The sequence below is a fragment of the Dromaius novaehollandiae genome, chromosome 21, assembly GCF_036370855.1.
Source record: "Dromaius novaehollandiae isolate bDroNov1 chromosome 21, bDroNov1.hap1, whole genome shotgun sequence".
NCBI classification, from domain to species: domain Eukaryota; kingdom Metazoa; phylum Chordata; class Aves; order Casuariiformes; family Dromaiidae; genus Dromaius; species Dromaius novaehollandiae.
This window is the reverse complement of record NC_088118.1, coordinates 7,835,868-7,856,881: the sequence shown is the minus strand read 5'-3', so window position 1 is coordinate 7,856,881 and position 21,014 is coordinate 7,835,868. Positions and strand designations below refer to the sequence as shown.

The 21,014-nt window shown below is 57.1% G+C and overlaps 1 protein-coding gene across 4 annotated transcripts in view; it reads right to left on the bottom strand.

The window, feature by feature from the left end:
* Positions 1–14,195: 14,195 nt before the first annotated feature.
* Positions 14,196–21,014, bottom strand: part of ETS1 (ETS proto-oncogene 1, transcription factor) — a 71,751-nt gene continuing 64,932 nt past the window's right edge. For all 4 annotated transcript variants that reach the window (XM_064524340.1, XM_026097286.2, XM_026097287.2 and 1 more), the window contains 2 exons: positions 18,226–18,344; positions 14,196–17,695 (listed from right to left, as the gene is read on the bottom strand). In XM_064524340.1, the coding sequence (XP_064380410.1) occupies positions 17,480–17,695; positions 18,226–18,344 (335 nt within the window). In that variant the 3' untranslated portion in view covers positions 14,196–17,479. The remainder of the gene's footprint in view (positions 17,696–18,225; positions 18,345–21,014) is intronic.

Genomic DNA, 21,014 nt, shown 5'->3' with positions numbered 1-21,014 from the left:
GGGGGGCACCGACAGCCGAGGCGATCGGACCCCTGCAGCGGAGCAAAGCGGGTGGTTTGGGGAAGGACTGGCTCCTCCGGAGGTACCGACCCGAAACCGGGCAGGGGCTGGCTCAGCCAGGCCGCAAAAGCGCGTGTGCGTCACCTCCCGATGCACGAAAGTCCCGGCAGCGGGAATTAAAGCAAAACAAAAACCTCCCGGCGCTGATCTCTGCCCCGCCAACGCCGGGCGGAGCGGCCGCGCCAGGAAGCCCCCGGCCAACGTCACTCGCTAGCCCGGCGCTGCCCGGATCATCCTCTCGGCTGCGGGATGCAGCTTCCCCGCGCCGCAGCCCCCCGGTCCCGGCGGGGCCCGGTGCCCCGGCATCACCGCGGCGAGGTGGGAGGCAGTTTCCCCCCTTCCAAGGTGCAAACGGCGGCGGGGCCAACAACAGCCTTGCGTCAGCGGCCGGCCAGCTGCGACGGCCCCGCGATCCCTCCCAAAACTCATCGCTTGGTGTTTTTTCCCCTTTCCAGCATGCCGGTTGGGGAGGATCCCCCGCCAGCTCCACCTGGAGCCCCCGCCGGCTGTCACTTAGCACTTAGGCTTTATCTCGCTGTGACAGCCCAGGCAAATGCATTTCCAGATGTTTCCTACCCGGAGCGAGGCCCGAGGTTAGCCGGGCTTCGCGCTCGCGGGCGGCCGGGGTAGCCGGCGGTGCTGCCCCGGAGCACAGGCTGCCCTGAAAAAGAGACGCGAAGCAAAAAAATACAAAGCTTATTTTCCGCCACGCAGCTCCTGTTAATCAAAGATTTAGCAGCAACACAAAATCTCCGGTGCTGCCGTATTTATCGGGCCGGTTTGTGTTTTCGCAGGTTGCCATCGCGGGCGGCTTCCTCCGCAGCCGCCTCCCTCCGCGGCCCGCGCCGGGGCTCGCTCAGCAGCGCGGCGGCAGGGAAAAGAGGCGGAGAGGGCGGATAATCCTCCGTTACGGCATGGGGAGACGTGCCAGCACGTCGTCAGGGCTGGCCTCGGCGAGCCGACCCGCGTCCCTGGCCTCCGCGCGCTGCGCCAGGTTTCCCTGAGATGCGGGAAGTCAGAGGCTGCCTCAAATTGGAGCCTGTTGATTTTGGCGCAGCCGGATCGCGGGAGGAAAATAAGAAACAGGCTTTTGACAATGTCCAAACGTCCCAGGTTGCCTTTGCGGGAACAAAGGGGTTTACGCTTGCGCTTCACAACTAGCTTTCTTTTCGATTTTCATTTTAATTCTAAAGCAAAATATGGCAGGTGCTTGCAAATGAGGCAGTTTCAGCGAAAAATGCCATCCGGGAGAAGCGTTACGGGGGCTGGTTCGCAGAGCAGGTCTGTTGGGGTTTTGGCTGGATGCTACGTGAAGACAAAACGTGAATTGGCAGAATTTTCCGCAGAGGGCAAATCTCAACCGTTGGACACTTGATAGATACAGCTCCCCTGAGACCAGGCGAAGACGAAGGTGATACACAAGTGAAGCAGGACAGAAAAATGCTTCTCATACCATCTTTCCAAGCTGTTGCATTTTCGAGCTAAAAAATGCAGAAGGAAAGCTGTTTCTTGCAAGCGTCTGCAGACAGGCGTCATTCCTTGGTGGAAGGAGTTGTGTGGGGTGATCCCCTCTCCGCAAGGACCAAGGAGCTGGAGCTTATGGGAGCTTACGGCAGGTCAGTATGTGCTTTCTCAGGACAAAACGAAAGGCAGCTGTTGTGTGAAGCAGGGAAACTACAGCAACGCTGGGGTGGCTGCGGTTGAGACCCAGCTGCCCCAATATCTTGTCCGGGATGGTGGCTTCAGAAAGAGGTGTGAGACTCCTGCCAGGGGTCTATGGCCAGGATTTTGTCCTGGGGTTAATCCTCCCTCTCACCATGCCTGGCCGGGTCCCCTGTGCCGATGCCCAGGCGCTTTCTGCTCTTTCCCTAATTTGGAGAAATCGAAGCTCATACCTAGATCTGAACCTCAGAGTCAGGGGACCTGAACTCCATCTCTGCTAACCAAGGAGGAGCAAGGAGAAGTGTCCTGCCTTAGGGATATAACTGGAAAACCGTAGCCCGTCCGTGTCCAAAGGAGAGAGGTGGAGGCCTTCAGGCCCCATGGGACATCAAGCCCATCTGGGTTCGCGTTGAGCGCCTACACAAGACCTGGCACAAAGTGGGGGGCAAAGCCCTTCTTTTGCTCCCCGTTGCTGTGGGTTAGCGGAGGCCGCAAAGCCGTAGCTGCAGGAAGCGGCGTTCCCCTCTGTTCGTATTCAGGTCGCTGCAAAGAAACACTCGGAGCTGCGGATTTTTATCTTGCGGGCGTCTAGATGAAAGGCTGGACAGAGAGAGACAAGCTCTGAGAGATGCCTGCTGCTCTTTGCTCGCTTGCTAAGGGTGGGATTCGTCTCGCTTCACGTCCGCCACCTAAAAAATAGATGTTTCCTTAGAGCTGATCCCCGGAGCCCCGGGACACCGTTAGAGTCTGAGCCATGAAACTCTTTGGGTGGTTTCGAGCTGCTTGGCAGCCGCCGAGGTTGCGGAAGTGGCTGGTGTCGGCCTCCTCCCGGCGAGCGTCGGCAGCCGGGGGCGGCTGCTGCCCCCGGGGATGCTACGAGCCTCCGACGGACCCCGCGGCCGCACCACGCCGCTGTCAAGCGTTTGGGTTGCGTTGGTCTTGGAGGGACCCTCCCGCGCGCCGGGGCCTCGCCGCGCGGAGCAGCAGCGGGGTTTGGGCTCGCGACGGAGCAAATCTCCCGGGAAAGCCTCTCCAGGAGGCCAAATCCCGTTCTCCGCTCTACGGCGACCCAAAGCCCCCGGATCCCGGGTGGTAACTAACCTCCCCGGCCTGCCGCGCTGCACGTCCCAGCGCTGCGAGCGCCCGAAAGCGTGTCCGCTGCCGGTAAACGTCGCCGCGTCGGTGAATTCAGCAGCTTTTATTAGTGTCCGGGCCCTGGCGGCGGGGAGCGGCAGGCGGACGGGGCAGCTGCCCTGCAGAGCACGAGCCACAGGCAGAAAGCCATCGCGTGACACCGAAAACCCGTCCGTGACACCCTCACCCGGGCCTGATGCTCTTCCCCAAAGAGGGTTTTTCCCGTGCTGGTGATCGTAGCATCCCATTTTTCAGCCGGGAAAACTGAGGCAAGGCAGCGAGTAGCAACGTTCCTCCCCCACACACCGTTTTTAGCCTGTCGGCTAATACAGCTTTATTGCTTTATATAGATAGCTTTATTGCTATGTATAAAAAATATATAACTTTAAAGCTGTATATAATATAGCCTTATTGCTAATATGACCTTAGAGAGAGCGTCGGAGACGTAGGGACAGGGGAAGGCAGAGCAACGAGAGCTGTGGGCTGGAAAACGGGTAATTTGGGGTGGGCAACGAGACCCTGCAGACCTTCGCAGCGATGTCCCACGTACCTCCGTGAAGCCGCATTGCCAAGGGCCGGCACCTGGGCACTCGGGGCGACTGCGGAGTTTTTTAAATAAATTCCCATTTTTTGGCCCCAAAACAAATACCTCCTTTTTTAAAAAAAGAAAAATTAATCGTTAACAATCGTAACATTAAAGGTAACGTTTCCGAGCACAGCAGCCCTTCCAGAAAAACTGTCCAAACACCCATCCCTACCCTCTCCCCCTTCTCCCTTTGCACGACGGGTGTGGATAATAAATATAATTTTTAATGCATTTTCCGGCACTTAACGTCCTGGTCTTTGCACCGGTGGAGCCAGGAGTTGCTCTCCAGCAGCCGGGAATCACCGCCGCCCCGAGAGCCGTCACAAATCCATTAGGATCCTCTCTGGTGGGGATGGACGGGTGCTGCTCGCCGTGCTCCGCCGTCACACGGCCCCGCGGGCAGGGGAGGAGAAGCGAGGGTCGCTTCGGTTTGTTTTCCATTTCCATGTATCCATTTCCATGGATAGAAAATGGTTTTATATCCGCCTTTTCTGCAGTTGCTACTCCGGAGCGCAAGGAGCCCTTTCTACCCACGGGCTGATCCGAAAAAGTGTCTTTATCTCCCCAGCCGTTGCAGCCGGGAGCAATGAGACCTGCCAATATTGATGCGCTATTAATAACATTAATAACAATTATTAATATTAATAATAATAATTAATTATTATTAATAACATTCCCGCAAGCTGATGCTTACAGATGCCGTATAGAGGCATGCCCTGGCTTTTAATGGCATTTCACTCCGCTACGCAACTCGCAGAGCTCAAAAACCTTTCCTGAAGGAAGGCGAGGAAAGCTGTTATTTGCATATTTTCAAATATTTGCATCTTTTCTCACAACCAAATATACAGGGGGAAAAAAAAGCAGCGTGGGACGACGTACGGCCACAATTGCCCTGCGGGTCGGTGGCCGAGCTGGAATAAAGCCCTGGTGGTTTCCCAGTCCCTTGCAGCCTTTTTGGCAGGATTAAGTCCTTTTCTACAAGTTGGCGATGAATAACCCAGACAGAAAGTATAGGTTGATTTGGAAACCGTAGTTTCCTATCCAGGTCGCTTTGATCGTCTCACCGGCGCATGGTATCCTTAAAAGCTTATAAATATATTAACTCGGGGCTGCTAATCTAATTACATCTGGTTGCACTTCCACCTCATAAAATATTTGTCATGTTAAAGGCATGCGGGAGTTTTTCTTCGGCTTAACCGAATCACCCTGACAGTCTCCCGAAGAGGTTCCCAGCAGCGCTTTTGCCGGCGGTGGGAAGAAATCGGATTAGGCGAGATGGCAGAGGGCCGCCGAGCGCCCGGGCTCCAGGGGATCCCTCCCTTCGGGCGCGACGTTCGCCGGCGCTTCGCTGTGCCCGGGAGGGTTCGAGTTCACCTTGCTGGGTTTTTCCTATTTATTTCCTCATTTTGGGTGCGCTTGAGGTGTATTTAATTGACCAAAGGAGAAGCAGCTTTTGGACAAGCTTCTGCATCTGAAGCCAGCTTTTTTTTTTTTTTTTTCCTCCTTCTTCTTCCATCTTTCCTATTTTTTAATGGACTTAATAAAAAAGGAAACGTATTAGCTAACCCCAGAGCATGTGTTTTTAATAACTCGATTTAATTAACATCTCCCAAACTGTCTTATTAAAACTAAATTAAATCCTTCTCCGAGATGTTTAATAGATCGCGCAGACTCTGCGCGGAGGCGGCTGCGGCAGGGCCGGAGCAAGGAGCCGAGCTTTTCCCCGCGCTCATCCATCCGCAGCTTTTTGCAGCTTCATCGCTAGAAACGCGGCTTCGTTGCAGGTCGATCAGCAGCCCCGAGCGTCCCTGATTTCCCGGGGACCTGGAAATTCCCTGGATCCCCCAGCGGTGCTGAGAAATGAACCCCGCGGGCCTTTTCCCGGGCCGGGCCTGCCCCGCCGTGCGCTCCGGGGAGTCGGGAAAGGCTGGAGCACGGCAGGATGGCGAGGGCCAAGTGGGCGGGGGGATGAGAAGGAATAAAGGGAATAAAACCTGTGAATTATACGGAATAATGCTTGTCCCTGGCCACGGAGGGCAGCGGGAGGCGAGAGATCGCGGCCCGCGATGGCTTTTGCCGCAGGGGATGCAAAAACGCCCCGGCCGGAGCCGGGCAGCCGTAACGGTGGGAACAGCATCCGTCCCAAAAAATGCCCGAACCGAAGGCACCGTGCAAGCGAGCGGATGCAAAGCGCATGAGGCTGCTCCGAGCCGGCGGGCTGCAAGCCCCGAAGTCCAGCCCCGCGCAACGCCGAGCGCGCAGCCACCTCGCAGGGGCCGCGAGCGCTGCAAAAAGCGTGATTCACGTGGCCGTCGAGCCTGAAAGACCCCCGTCCCCCAGCAAACTCAGCACGGCACACCTGAAAGCCCGGCGCGTGCAGAAGCGCGGCCGTCGGAGCTGAAGCGCCAGCAGCTCCTCGTTCCGCTTTAAGAGCCCGGAGCCAGCCGACGGTCCTTTTGCAATGCCGTTGACAGCGATTTTCCACCCGCGTGGCCATCGCTGCTGACGTTAGTGGAGTTATATTACCTGGAAACGCGGGCCAAATGTGTTTTAAGCAACGTTGTTTAGCGGAGAGTTGGAATCTTCCATTTACAGCTTCTCTGGGGCAAATCAGAGGGGGGAAGCGGGGAGAGGGGGCTGCGAACCGGGAGCTCGCTGAGCGTGCGCAGGAGGCGAGCTGAATCATCGAGCGCTGGAAAACTTGTCTCATCCGTTTGCTCGCGGGCCAGGCGTCCGAAAGGAAAAAAAAGGAAAGAAAAAAACAGCTTTCTGAATTCAGAGAAAGGGCTGCAAAGGTTAACCCGAGCGGCAAAGGGCCGCGGGCCCTCCGGGGAGCTGCGCTGCGGCTGGAGATGCCCCGCGGAGCCGGGAGCGCTGCGTCCATGACCTCGGCTCACCTTTGGGTTTTCCAACGGGATATTTCTGCTCAGAGAAAATTTTCAACCTTGAAGAACCGTTTCCAGGAAAAACGGCAGATTAGACGCAGAACGGCCTGGGCAGATCCCTCCTCTCCTCGGCGGTAGCGTCGGATCCGAGCATCGTGCGGGGGAAACACCCGAAACCACCCGAGCGGGAGGGAGCCGGGGCCGGGGGCCGGTTCGGAGGGTTTCGGACACCGGAGAGCTTGACGTGGCCCTTTATAGCCGGGCTGGGGAGGAGGGACCGGGCCGGCTCCGCTCCCTCGCGGCGTCCCCAAAGCCACCGCGTGCCCGACGCCTGCGGAACGCCGCTCGCAGACCCGGAGGCGGAGAGGGGAGGCCGTAACTCTTCGCCCTTTGCTTTTCTCCGCCGATCCAGAGGAAAATTAAAACCACGCTCGCTGTTTGCCAACGAGGCCCTGTCGCCCACCAGCACCCAGGGCTGGACGTTTTGGGGTGGTTTTGGGGATTCGCGCTGGAAGCTGCGGCTCGGGGTGCACGCCGGCTCCGGCGCTCCTTTGGGACCTGGTTCTCCCCTGCCCCTAGCAAAACCATTTATCCGGGAAGCGGAGCCTGATCACCCGGCGGAGGCAGCCGGAGCCTTAATTTGACGCTGCCTGCGCAGCAGGAACCACAGGGTTTCCAACGCGCTCGCGCCTCTAGGTGAGCGGCGGTGGAGATTCTCTGATGTCTACTACGGGGCTGAGCGCGGGCTGCGCAGCCCGGCACCGCTACGCTCAGGGCGGACGGTGATGCCCTGCTGGTTTGAGGGGTAGAGCAGCTTGCTTCGTGCGAGGTAGCGCTGCAGGGAGGGACGGGGCAAAGGCCACCGCCACGAAACGATGTGACCCGCGCAGATGACCCCGCACGGGGGCCGGAGGGGGGAACCCGGCCGGCAAGCGCGGAGTGCGCCCGGGCGCGACGGCGAGGACGCAAAGCTCCCGTGCGCGAGCAGGCCGAGGTGAAAGGGGAGAGGGAGCGGGCAGAGCCGCTGACCCGCGAGGCCGGGGCCGAAGCGGTAGCAGATGTGCGGCAGGAGCCCGCAGCCTCGGCCGGACCCTGTCCCGGAGGAGATGACCCCGCGTAGGACGCGTCGGCCCTGGGATTCCTTAACGCGCCATGGAGGCGGAAAAACAGGCTCCGCTTGTGCCTGCAAAGCCCCCTCTTGCCAGGGCCACCAGGGACGTCAGCCCGACCGTCGGCTCCTGCCAGCCCGGCTGGGCTTTTCGGCGGCTCTGGACCCGGCAGGGCTCAGACCTCGGTCCAGGCTGCGCAGGGAGCAGGATTTCCCCGGCTGTTTGCAAGCAAGAAGCAGTTTGCATGGGAATGAAAATAGGATTTCTCCCCATTTTCTTGCATTCCTCCGCCTGCTCCGCTGGACCTGCTCCTCCGCACGAGGGAACGTGCCCCGGACCTAAAACGCAGAGCCTGGGGAAGGCTTTTGGTTTTTTGGGAATGCAAATCGCAGCAGCGGCATTTCGAGCATTAGGAAACCTGCAGTTTCCAGAACTGCCCCGCAGCACCTGCGTAATACTTTTTTCTCGCTGCCTCCCCCCGATTGCATCCACCCGGGACCGAGCATCTCCTTCAGCAGCGCCGTGCGGGCGCAGGAAGCATCTTTTTGTCTCGTTTTGCTCCCGGATTGCGCAGAAACATGACCTCTTCCCTCCGAGGGGCCCTTGGACGTCGTGATAGTGCAAACGCGTCGTGCTAGTATCCGTGTTGCCCTTTCCAAGGAATCTTCGATAATGAACTTCCGAGAAAACAACTGCTTTGGATTCCCTCTACGTTTTAGGGAAGTGGGGGAAGATGCTGAAGATAAAGAAGGAAATGGCACGGAGCACGAGCAAACCTCAGCTTTCGGCTCCTCCCAGGAGCGACGCCGCGGGAAATGGGCTCTGGCCGCTAATTCCTCGCTCGGCACCGTCCCGGCGTGGCCCCGTGCGTGCCTCACTTTCCCTGCCTGTCTTAGGGAGATGCCGAGGCTTCAGGCCTGGGTGAGCTTCCTAAAAGGAGCATTTCTATCCCTCTGCTCCAGGGATAACTCCCGGGGGATGAGGAGCCGGGGCGGTTTCGGAGGAGCCTGCACTGAAACAGCCCTCCAGGGAACAGCACGAGGCTGGAACGGGGCTGGGACGGTCATCACATTTTTCGCATTTCTATACAATATCCAAGTTTTCGCCTGGTGGGAAAATCTGCAGCAAGCGAAGGCGGGTTGTTCAGGCCTTTGGGGTTTTTTTCCCGACGGCATTTTGCTCCATATGGATGTAGATCCCTGCTGCTTCTTTCGAAACACTCCAGTGACCGCAGACGCTTACGGACGCTTATTCGCAAGCAATCCTGTCGCTTTTTGGCAGCATCCGGTAAAAGCGGGGGGAGATTTCTCTCCCCATCACAACCCTCCATCGATCGCTTCCGAAATCCTGGCGGAAGGAGACCATTTAGCTGCCATTTCGGCGGAGCCTCGTTAAGTGTTTAGCGCTTCCATCTCTCTCTTAAGTGCTCGTGTGGTCTCCGGGACCGCAATTAATCTCTCCGCAAGCTTTTTCTGAGGTCATCCGTGCAACGCAGCTGCAAAACGGGGCCGGATCCCCGTGCTCGACAGCACCTATCCACGGAGCCGTGCCGTGCCCGAGGGTGGAGAAGGGAGAAACCCTCCTCGCTGGGCGACCCCTCTTCTCTCGGCATTTAGGGCGGTGAAACGATTAGGGTGGGAAGTTCTCGTCTCGAGCAGGAGCACCTCAACTGGCGGGGGGCTCGTGAGGTCCTGCGGACGGTGCAACCACACCGTGTCTCAACACCCTTCGCTCCAGGGCGCCCCGGCCCCGTCTATCCCCACCGAAATCGTGTGCAAACTGGATCTCCCGTACGAGCTTGTCAGCCACGCTGTAGGAGTCATTTCTCCGTCACCGGATCCTGCCTTATCCCCCCCTCCGTCCCCCCCCGAAAAGTTCAACCTTTGCTCTTGGAGTCACTGGCAGGGAGCGGGAGGAGGCAGCCAGGGAGGTAGAGGAGGGAGGCTCGGAGCCGGCGGCCCTTTGGAGGCCTGAGGTTTCTGTTGTTGTTGTTTCTATTTTTACTCCCTTTATGTTTTTCCAATTTCGAAATTCCATTGCAAAGGAAAAAAAAAAAAAAAAAGCCCTGCCTGGAATTTCTTTCATGCCCTGTTCTCAGCCCGCGTTTCCCAACGCGCTGTGAAGGGCTGCATTGACTCAGCGGGGACAAGAGCCAGCTCTGGTTTCTATTACCAGTGATTAATGCCAGGGAACATGCTCAGACTCCCAGAGCTCACACGCCGGCGAGGGGCCGAGGGAATTTGGGTACCAGCCCTGCTAAAATACTCAGTCGCTAGCGGGCGGCTGCAGGCCGGGCTCGCGTTACCGGCCGGCGTTTTGAAGCCGGATCCCCGGGAGGGTGGGAACGAGCGGCACGCGGGGACCGCTCCGGCTCCCGGCGGCTGCCAAGGCTCGCCGGTTTTACGGGGCTTGTGGATACGGTTGCTTCGGGCTCGGATGCAGGCGCCCGCTTTCCCGGGTGGGAAACGTGCCGGCGCGGCAAGGCGAGAGGGGAGGAAGGGAGCCGAGCGGCGGTGAGAGGCTGCATCCAGCCGTCGTGGGAGAAAGCAGGTCGGATGCGACGTGTTCCTCCTGTCCCAGCGTTTTCCTTGGCTCTCCTCCCTCTGCCCTCCAACGTCCCCCTTCCGATGGGGGACACCGGATAGTGACCATTGTGCAAGCATCTTCCTGACCCCCCTCCACTCACAGCTGACTTAGGCCCTGGAAATCCATATTTATATCCTGAATCCCCCCATATCTCCATTTGCCGGTGTACAAAATGAGGATAACGCTGCTGGCGCCCTCCTGGGATGGGCTGCGAGATGCCACGGCGAGGAGCATCTCCCGTATCCCGCAGAGCCCGGCCGGGTGAAGCTTCTGCCGCGGCGGCTCCGAGCTGGGTGAATCGGATTAGCCCGGTGGGGAAGCGCCCGTGCTCCCCAAATACCTTCAAAACCAGATGTTTAAATAGCGCCGCGTTAAAGAAATAAAGTCTCCTCTTGCAGGTAGCTTTAGCTGTCAGCGGGTCGGAGGTGTAGCTTATCCTTCCGCTCTTGCCGGTATAAATCCTTTCCCGGGACTCGGGCCAAGCCGGCCGGGAGCTGCCCGGAGACGAGACCTGGGGAAAAGCCCACGTCTGGGGGGAGACTCTTCCCCTCCATTTTTCACCGTAGGGACCAAATCGAGAGATTCGAGCAAAAAGCCGAGTTGCCGCAGGCGTCCGCCTCTGCCGTCATCCCAATCCCGAACGAGGCAGCAGCCGGCAGGAAGGTTTCATCCGTCCGCGCTCGCCTCCCGGAGCGATTTCAGCTGGTTATAGACCCTTCTGAAAGCTTTTTTCTTTCTCAAGTGCTTTTTTAAGATCGATAACCTTGAGAATTTTCTGCCAAAAATGCTTGGTGTCTTTATGGGAGATCTGACAGAAAGCGGGATTAGGGATACTTATGTCAGAGCCACCGAAATCTTCCCCCGCCAGAAGCGGCTTTTCCGAAAGCACAAATTTCCATCGTGTTTAAAACCGTGGCTTCGCTCCGAATAACTTTTAAAGTCATTGATGCACATTTTTAACGCTAAAACCCCGTCCAAGTAATAAATACGTGCCTTTTGCCCCAAATAGGGGCTACAAGAGCTGCAAAAGGGGGGACGGGAGCGAGCCGGTGCCGTGCCGGGGGAGCCGCTGGGGTCATCGGCTGCAGCGCTGCGGAGCCCTTCGGGGAGCAGGACGCCGGGATTTTTCGGAGAGCCGGCCAAAACCTGTTTTGATTTAATTTGGTTCCTTTCCACCCCCAGAAAAATTGCTCTTTTTCAGCTACAAGTCAAATTCGACCCGGTTCACTCCCACACGGTAAGTATTTCAGTTGAAGTCTGCGCTGGCTCCTCTTTGTAATGCCAATCCCCGGATTTTGACAGAAAGCAGACGTTTCTCCGAGAAAACTCCTAATCCATCAGCGGTCCCGTTTCTCCCCGCGCCGCTGCGCTTTTCCAGGAATTCAAATCGCGCCTTTTTCAGGCTTCGCTTTCATTCACTAATTCGAACAACCCCAAAGTTGGCAGAGCCTCGAGGACCCCCCCACCCCCCCCCCCCCGGGCTGTGGGTTGGATGCATCCCGGGCCTCCGAGCATCCGGAGCGGGAAGCCGGCGCTGGCGCAAGCTTGCAGGGATGTGCCCACCGGCAACACGGACAAGCCGGCGCTTCCCGCTGCCCTCCCGTCCGCCTCCCTCCGTGGCCCTCGCGGGGAGGGAAAGGGGTGGGAAAGCTGTTTCCCAGGGAGCCCAGCCGGCTGAGGCAGCGTCTTCAGGCATGGAACAATGCTTGGAAGGGAAAAAGGGGGAAAAAAATAGCCTCGGATGACGGTGTGCGGACTCCTCCGAGCAGCAGCGCTGCATAGTTTGCGGTGGAAACGGCCCGGAGTTATTTCCAACAGCAATCTGGTTCAGCTTAGGCTGCCCCACCGGCGGGCTGGGATCTTCGCAGCTCCGAGCCGGTTTGCTGGACTTCCCTCCGCTTCCCGCTGGCTGCTCTGCTCCGGGCTCCGCTTTTCCCGAAGCAGGAGAGCGGCCTCCCTCCTCCCTGCCTCGCTTCCCAAGGGATGCTCCCGAAACCTTGTCTGCCGGTGGCCAAGAGCCCGTCGCTGGAGGACGCTGCGAGGTTTGGCACCTGGAGATGCAGGATGCGAGATTCCCGCAATTCCGCATCTTTTGCCCCCAAAACACTGCATCCTTTGACCAACGACAGCGCATCTTCTGCGTCAGCGGCTGTTGCTCCTTCGAAGCCACCCAGCCGGCACCCAGGGGAGCCCGTGACCGTCCCCACCGTTTTCTGTCCCATCCCCACGCTGGGGCTGCAGGACGGAGTCGGAGGCAAATCCCACGGAGCGGCTTTGGCTGGCGGAGACGGGGGACACGCGCGGTTTGGAGCTCTCTGTGCCACCAGAGCAAACGAGAAAAGCAAACGGACATCCCAGGCTTCGTGTTTCTCCAGGGACTCGGTGTTTTGGGGGGAAAATAGGGAAGGCAGGACCCGAATTCCCGTTTGCCAGCACTTCTAACGGGAACGGGCGCAGGAGGGGCTCGTTGCACCACAAGCCCTCGTGAAAAGCGCACAGGAGGAGACCGGCTGCCCTCGGCTCGTGCGGTTAAGGGGGCTGCAGTCGCAACCCAAACTGTTTATTAAGCTCATTCGGCTAAAAGCTCATTCTGGACGCGGGCTGGGGGTCGTGTTTTTCCCCTCTGCTCGACGCCTGATGCTCGCGGCGGGGGGCTGAGTGCTCCCGCTGCTGAGACTTCTAAACGCGGACAAAAAAAGGGGGGAAAGGGAGAAAATATCCCAGCGCTGGCAGGCCGGGCGCCGTTTCCCGGCGAGGCCGAGCGGCGGACAGGGTGGAAAGGGGCCGTGCCAGGCGGGCGCTGCCCTCCGCTCGCCCTTTTTTTCCCCTTTTCCGGGTGAAAAAGGAGCAGTGGGATGGAGCGCAGGAGGCGGCGGGCGCTGCGCAGAGCCGCCTCTCGCCGAGGTCAGAGAGCGCCCGGGTGGCTTTTGCCCCCCCGGGGAGCTGCGTGTCGTCCCTCTACTGCCCTCCCCGCGCTGAAACGCTCCGTTTTCACCCTAAAACCTCAGGGCGGCCCTGGGGGGCTGGGGGGAGGCAGGCGGAAAAGCGCCCCAGGGCTGCTGCTGCTGCCGGGAGAGCCGCGAGCCAGGACGGCCCTTCCCGCAAATCCCTGCTTCCCCGGAGGCACGCGGTGGGCACGGCGGGGGGACGCGGCTAGCCGGCCGTCCGCGCCGCTTTTCCACCCGGGAAACCGCTCCGAAAACCCATCCCCTCCTGGCAAAACCCCCCGGCGTCCGGCTTGGCTGGATGCTCTCTCCCTCTTTCTTCCAACCACTTTCCTGGCAGCGGGGACGAGGATGAGGATGAGGATGAGGATGGATGAGGATGAGGATGAGGATGGATGAGGATGAGGATGGATGAGGATGAGAAGGAGGATGGATGAGGATGAGGATGAGAATGGATGAGGATGGATGACGATGAGGATGGATGAGGATGAGGATGCATGAGGATGAGGATGAGGATGAGGATAAGGATGGATGAGGATGAGAATGAGGATGGATGAGGATGAGGATGAGAATGAGGATGGATGAGGATGAGGATGAGGATGGATAAGGATGAGAAAGAGAATGAGGATGAGGATGGATAAGGATGAGAATGAGGATGGATGAGGATGAGGATGGATAAGGATGAGAATGAGGATGAGGATGAGGATGAAGATGAGGATGAGGATGGATAAGGATGAGAAAGAGAATGAGGATGAGGATGGATGAGGATGAGGATGAGGATGAAGATGAGGATGAGGATGGATAAGGATGAGAAAGAGAATGAGGATGAGGATGGATAAGGATGAGAATGAGGATGGATGAGGATGAGGATGAGGATGAAGATGAGGATGAGGATGGATAAGGATGAGAAAGAGAATGAGGATAAGGATGGATAAGGATGAGGATGAGGATGGATGAGGATGAGGACAAGGACGAGGATGAGGATGAGGATGCGGATGAGGATGCCTCCTCCACCGTCACCAGCCCCGGGCAGCGAGCAGCGCCGGGGGCGGCCGGCCTGCGGGGACTTCCCCGGTGCCGGGCGCCGGCGTTAGCCAGGTGCGCGGGGGCCGCCCCGACGGGCCGCCGCGGGGTATTTTTAACCCGCGGGCGTTGGAGCAAAAGCCTAAAAGCATCCGCGAGCGCTCCCCGGCCCGGAGGGGCGAATAAGCACGCCGACACCGCGCGCTATGAATTATTCTTCTTTTAATTTCACATGGTTTAAAATACGATATGAAATAAGGCTACAGTATATAAAAAACTCTCCAGCAAAATGATGTGCCAGCATCAGCAATTAAAACAAGACCGACCCCCTCCTTCTTTAAGGATTCGATGTAGGAGGGACTTTTTTTGTATTCTTTAAAAAAAAAAACAAACACAACACACGGACACACACACACATCGCTACATCTCTAAGCTACCTCAGCTCAGTTTTTTTAAAAAGCACCTGCTTTTTCCTTTTTTTGTAATCTCGCTTTTAAAATTTTTTTCCACTTTTAAAAAATATAAATTATATGAAAATACAAGTTGGAAAATAGTCGAACAGCACAATATAACAATCTCTTTTTTTTTCTCTTCTATGTTTATCAGCTTAAAAAAAAAATCCCATGTGTAAAAACAGAACAGAACAAAAAGACATTAATTTTTTTTTTTTTTTTAACACTGAGGCAGTTAATTCCTGGAGATATTCCGTTATAACATATACGTATACATAGATTTCTCATCTCTTTAAAAACCTCTTTGGAATGTAGACAAGCTCGACCGAGGTTACGTAGACCCCACCAGCGAGCGGAGCGCGCCGAGAAGCCAGGGGAGATGCTCTTGGGGGAGATGCTGCTTGGGGGGCTCGGGCAATGGAGAGTGAAATCATTGGAGAATTTAGGTATCTGCGGATTTTTGCCCTGCTTTGCTGTTTTTCCGGAGCGACGCGTGCGGACCTGGATGGTAGCAGCGTGGAAATAGATCGGAGCTAGGCTTGGCACGCGCGCGGCTTTGCACCGGCACGGGCGGCGAGGGAGGGAGCAACAAGGCTGGATGCACCCGCTTGCTCTGCGCACAAAATACCCCTGAACTGCGAAACGGCCCCTTTGGGCAATTCCCCTAAAAAAAAGCCAGCGGGCCGGCGAACAAGCCAGCAAGAGCGAGCCGCAAAAAACACGGGGAAGCGGCGGCACAAAAAAGCCAAAACTAAAATCCGAGTGCCGCGAGCACCCGCCGAGGTGACGCTCGCCCCGCGCAAAGGAACCAGCCCGGAAACGCCGCCCCAAAAAAAAGCAAGCAACGAACCCCAAAGCAGACAAACCGGCCAATTTCCAGTGTATGAACAGCCCCCCCGGCCCCCCCGGGCGGGAAGAAGTAGCGGAGAAGGGCAAATCGCCACGGTGCCGGCCAGGGCCGGCTTCCCGAAACCGGAGCCGCTTCCCGGTGCTTGCCCGCTCTAAGCGCTCGCCGGGCTCCGGCTGAGCGGATCGCCGGGTGCCGACAGCTACATTTGGGAAACCTTTAAGGAAAATGAGCGCCTGGCCGGGGGCGCTACCCGCACCTGTGTTTTTTCCAGCCGGAATAAAGCGTTATCCCTGTTTTCCGCTTGGAAAGGGCGCTCGGGCCGAAGCGGAGCCGCTACCCAGCCGGCATGTCCTATGGTTTGCTGGTGTCCTGACGAGCATTTCGGGGCTGTCACGGCCCGCTCGATTCCCTTTTCCAGCCTCGGAAGCGCCCCTTGCCTCCGCGGCCGGCTGCGGGAAATCACTGCGCTCCACTCCGCTTCTGCCTCCCGCTCCAAGGGCGCTCGCGGAGCCCGGGGGCGATTTCACCTCCCCGGGGGCAGCTTCCCTTTTTTTTCCCTTTGGTGCACGCTCCGTTCTCCTTCCTGCTATCCTCTTTCCCTGCCTTCCCGTCCATCCCGCCCTGTCCATTCCTGCGCCCGGCGGGATCACGCGAAGCCCAGCCCGGGGGTCCCAAAACACAACTTCCTCCCCCCGAAACGCTGCCTGCTCCCATCACCCGCGGCCGGAGCTCGTCCTTGGCCGCCTTGTTCCCCCCCGAAAAAAGGTACTTTTGGCTCAAATGCATAATACTGACTTGAGAAATAAAACACCCAGATGGTCTCGGGGTGCAAAGCCCCGATCCCCCAGGCCGATCCGCATGGATCTGGTGTCGGGGGGGTGCCCGCTCCTCCTCCTCCTCCTCCTTCTCCTCCTCAAGCTGCTCCCGCCAAGGGTTCGCGGACGGAGGGAGCCCCGTTTGCAAGAAAAAATGTGGAAATTCCTCCCTTTTCCTCCCTCGCCCCTCAGAAAAAGTTCTCCAAAGCACCAAGGCGTTCCTTTCCAAAAAAAAAAAAAAGAAAAAAAATCCTATTTGGAAAATGTGAATGACATGTTCAACGCGCCTCCTGACACATTTTGGAAAGCCGTTTTGTGCACAAAACGCAGATGTCAGGGAAAAAAAAAAGACCTATTTTTAACAACAGCAACAACAAAAAAAAGCGCTCTCAGAAATTTCCAGCTTTATCAGCAAACGACAGAGCAAAGCACGCGGGACTCCGAGCAAGAGCGGCACACCCAGCCAGCATCCCTATAGGCGCTTTGGGATTAATTTTCCTTCACATACGATTCAGAGATCGTGAGCCACAGCGCTACGCTTCTCCGGTGGGGTCTACATAAACTGATTTTTTTTTTCCTTTCCTCGCTGTGATAAAACTCTCTGCTGGCATAACAGAAACGAACACACACAATATTGCAATACTGAGACCATCTTAGAGCTTAAGACTATTTAAAAAAAAAATACTGGCACAAAATTTAATAAAATAAAATTTTAACAAATTAAAAACAAAAAAAAAAGTCTTGATCCCTCCTAGCAAAAAATTCTGTCTTTTGTAGAAAAGAAGACCATGGACAGAAAGGCAACGTAACAAGAAGGACAAACGGTTCTTCGTTTTCTCTATTGCCCCTCCCCAAAACAGGAAGTTTCACTCACTTTTGTTTTCCCTATCCCTCCCCCCCCAAAAAAGTTTAAAATCCTCAAATCCCTAGGAATATTGCCATTTCCTGAACTGTCAGTTTGTTGTGCTAAAAACACGATAACCGAAGGGATCCGTTTCTTAATATTTGTTCTATACAGCAAGGGATGCGGAGGGGTTGGGGTTTTTTTTCTGTTTGTTTTTTAAAGTGAGCTACATTTTTCTGGCTTCCTTAAAACTCAGAATTTCATCCCAAAAAAAGCCTGTCTCGGAGCTTTCCAGAAAAAAAAAAAAAAAAATCAAAAGCCCATCTCTCTCCGAACCAAAGGTTTTTGGTTCCAGGCAAAAGCATTGACTCTTCCGCCACCCTCTCTCCCAACATCCTCAAAGCATCAAATCTGAGTTGCTCTTTAAAAAAATTGAAAAAAAAAAAGAAAAGGAAAACAAATGGCCCAAAAAAATAAAAAAAGTCCCGCCGACTCTCCGGAGCGACGCGAGGCGCCGGTGGGCCGGCTTCACTCGTCGGCGTCGGGCTTGACGTCCAGCATGGCGTGGAGCTCCTCGGGCGTGTAGCCCAGCAGGCTCTGCAGGTCGCAGACGAAGCGGTAGACGTAGCGCTTCCCGGCCGTCTTGTGGATGATGTTCTTGTCGTAGTAGTAGCGCAGGCCGCGGCTCAGCTTCTCGTAGTTCATCTTGGGCTTGTTTTTCCGCTTGCCCCACCGCCGGGCCACCTGGGAGAGGGGTGGCCGAGAGTCAGGCAGAGCCACCGGAGCCGCAGGACGGGAAAGGGTTCGTCCCCGTCCGCCGGACGGACTCGGGACGCGAGCGCTGAAGCTTAGGAAACCCAACCTCCGCCCGGCGGCAGAAAGGACCCTCGGGGAGAGCAGGGAGGGCTCCACGAGGACGTGGAGGGCAGGGAGGGGGACGGAGGGGACATCCGTGGGAAGCCCCACCTCTTAGCTGCCTATGTCTTGCTCCTCTACGAAGAGCGCTGGCGCTACGCCTCTTTTCATGATATCTCCTCTGCTCCCCTTCAACTTTGGGCCTGGATCATGCCTCCGAGGTATTACTGCAGCCCAATTAATAGCTGCTCTTTAACGAGGGCTCAGTTAGGCTCTAAATCACTGTTTTCCTCTACACATGGGCAGGACAACAGTAATGCAACTGCCCAGATCGCAGCCGCGAAGGGAGGGCAGGAGGGCTGGCCGCACAAGGGCTGCAGCAGCGTTTGGGCTGTGCGTTTAATTCGAGGGCACCCTACCTCATCCGGGTCGGAAAGCTTGAATTCCCAGCCATCGCCCGTCCAGCTGATGAAGGATTGACAGGACTTGTCGGTGAGCAGTTCCAGCAGGAATTGCCACAGCTGGATGGGGCCGCTGCCTAGAAACGCAAAGGAGACATGAGACGTTAATGCCAGGAAAGAAATGGCCCTTTCTGGCCCAAGCCAGGCTCACCCAGGGGAAAAAATTCACAGGCAAAAAGGGCACGCATTCATCTGCGCTGAGTTATGCCAGCAGCTCTGCCACGTCCCTGGCGTGAGAAGGTCCACCACCCTTTCAGCTGCTTCACCCATTTCACTGGAAACCCGGGGTTTCTGCTTTCCTCCACGGTTAACCCGAGGGGCTCCACACGTCAGTCTTTATAAGGACAAATGGTGCTCACTGAAAAAAAACCCTTCCGCTATCAAAAAAAAGCATCAGTGGCCAAAGGGCAAGATCTGGGCCGAGATGACAGCTTGAGAGTTAAATCCTGCAGGTAAAAGAGCTTCCTACTTGCAGCAAGAGCTGAATATTCATGCACTGGAATGCTTCACCCAGAGTTACATAAATAGGATTATTTTTCTGGCACCCGAGCAGTGAGGAGTCATTGTTTTGGCACAGGAGCACCACCATTTGCTACGTGCCAAAAAGCTCCTGGCCACTGCATGAACTCCAGCAGACTCCTGCTTCCCGACCTTGACTCTTTGCTCCGTGACTGTTTACTGAGATAAAGGGGACCCAGGTATGAAAATTATTTGGCCTCTTTCCAGGGCATGTCGCTGCAGGAACGGACTGCGTCAGCTCACCGGGATCGGCGGGTTGCTGGAGCGCGGCGAGGCAGGGCCGGCCAGCTCGGCAGGCTGGTGGCCCCGCGTGCGGCGTGGGAGGGAGGTCTCCTAGCTCGGGACTGGCAGATGTTGCCGTCACTGTCTTTAAAAGCACCTTCTGGCCAGGGAATCCAGCAAGCACCGGCTCTCGGTAGAGCAGTTCCTCCATCCTAAGCGCGTTTTTGCATGACAGAAGAGCTGGCACAGGCCAACCCGGTCTACGCAAATTCCCCGCGGCTGCTGGTTCTCCTAACCCAGCCGGAGAGCCAAGAGTCACCGTGAAGCATCCCCTGCCACGTACGGTCGAGTCACGACCAGCCTCTCTTTACAACGCCGTGGGGTGTTAATTCTGGCCAACAGCAATTTGTCAAGCAGGCTAAGAAACGCCTCCAAACGCACCGTGGTCCAAAGCCTCCAAAGGATACTGCAATCCCCGATCCCGCCTGACACAGCCCAGCGTCACTGCACGAAACAAGTAGCAGCCAAGGTCTGACATCAAAACCACCAGCCCAAAAGGTAATTTCAAAACACAAGCCTATTTGCTTCGTGTCCTGCCATGCCTCGAGCTCCGGGGCCCTACACATTTAAGCATGGCTCACGCACAGCACCCAGAGCACAATCTGGCTTTTGGCTCGATTAATGCCGTACGCTGAGGGATTTCAAAACACTCCTCTCTCCTTCGCACTGGTGTCCCAATCACAGCTACGAGAGAAGCCCTCAAGCCAAACCCTCCCTGATGAGCAACTTTCAAATGTGGCCGCACCCGAAACACGGGGGATTTCGGGCCCGGGGTCCTCCGCCAAGCCACGGGACACGAGCGATCCCTGTTCGCAGCACCTCCCCGCTTGCACATCGGAACGGGGCGGAAGGAAACATCCGGCGGGAAAGGCTCCAGCCAGGTGTCCGCGGCGGAAGCGCTGCCAGGACGGTGACTCAATGACGGTGCTGCTCGCGGCCTCCCCGGCGCAGACGGAGTCGCACCCATGCCGAAACGAGGCAGGAGGGTCAGAGCAGGCATCGCACCCGCAACCGAAGCCCCCCAAGCCCTGACCCGAGGTGCCACCACGCCTCGGGCAGAGTTTAGGCCTGTTTATAGCTTCGGATGCTGGGAAACCTTGGGGGTACATGAGGCAGAAGGTCCATTCGGCCTCCTGAGGCCTCCCGAAAGGCATCGCAGGTGCGTTCACACGGGGCTCCAACTCCTCCTGTCCCGCGCGGCTTTACACCAGTTCCCAGGTGCAGCAGAGCAGCCAGCGCCCAAGCCAGGCTGGCAGAGCAGCAGCCCGAGGCCGCAGGATTGAAGCAAGACCAGAACTGTCACCTCTCATCGATTCCCCTCCTTCCTAGCCAAAGAACAAGGATTTTTTTTTTCTTTTACTCCCTCCCCAAAGTAAAATGGATGGAAATTTATTGTCCGGGAGCCAGGCTCTTTGCGAACGACTGCCCTCCAAACAGCCCCAGGCCACCTTGGCTTCACTGGAGGCTTTCAGGGTTTCAAAGGCTTGCTGAGAAAAGTGTCCTTAACCCTGAGCCAAGCGGCCAGGGCAGCTCACGCTTGGTGAGCGCTTGGCTGCCAGCTGGCATGGCGAGGTGTCGGGAAACCCAGCCATTTATCACCCTCTCTCTGAAAGGGAGGCAGGCCGCCGGCCCCGCGCGATGCTCGGCCGGGGGTATTTCTGGACCTCGGAGGAAGCAGCGGCGCTCGGCGGCTTGCGCCTCGGAGCAGGGATTCCCGAGGTCTCTTCCCAGCCGCCTGCGGGACTCGCGTAAAACCCCAAATTCCTCCGCGCTGGACAAGTCATTATGTCAAGAATGTGTTTACGGCAGGGCTCGCAAGCATGTTGCGGCTCCTATAAACACCCGCCCTGCGAGAGGGCAAGGCAGCGGAGGCCGGCAGATGTGCCGCTGCCGGGGCACGGCTCCGAAACGTCAGCGAGGCGAGTGGTGCGCGAGGTGGCAGGGAC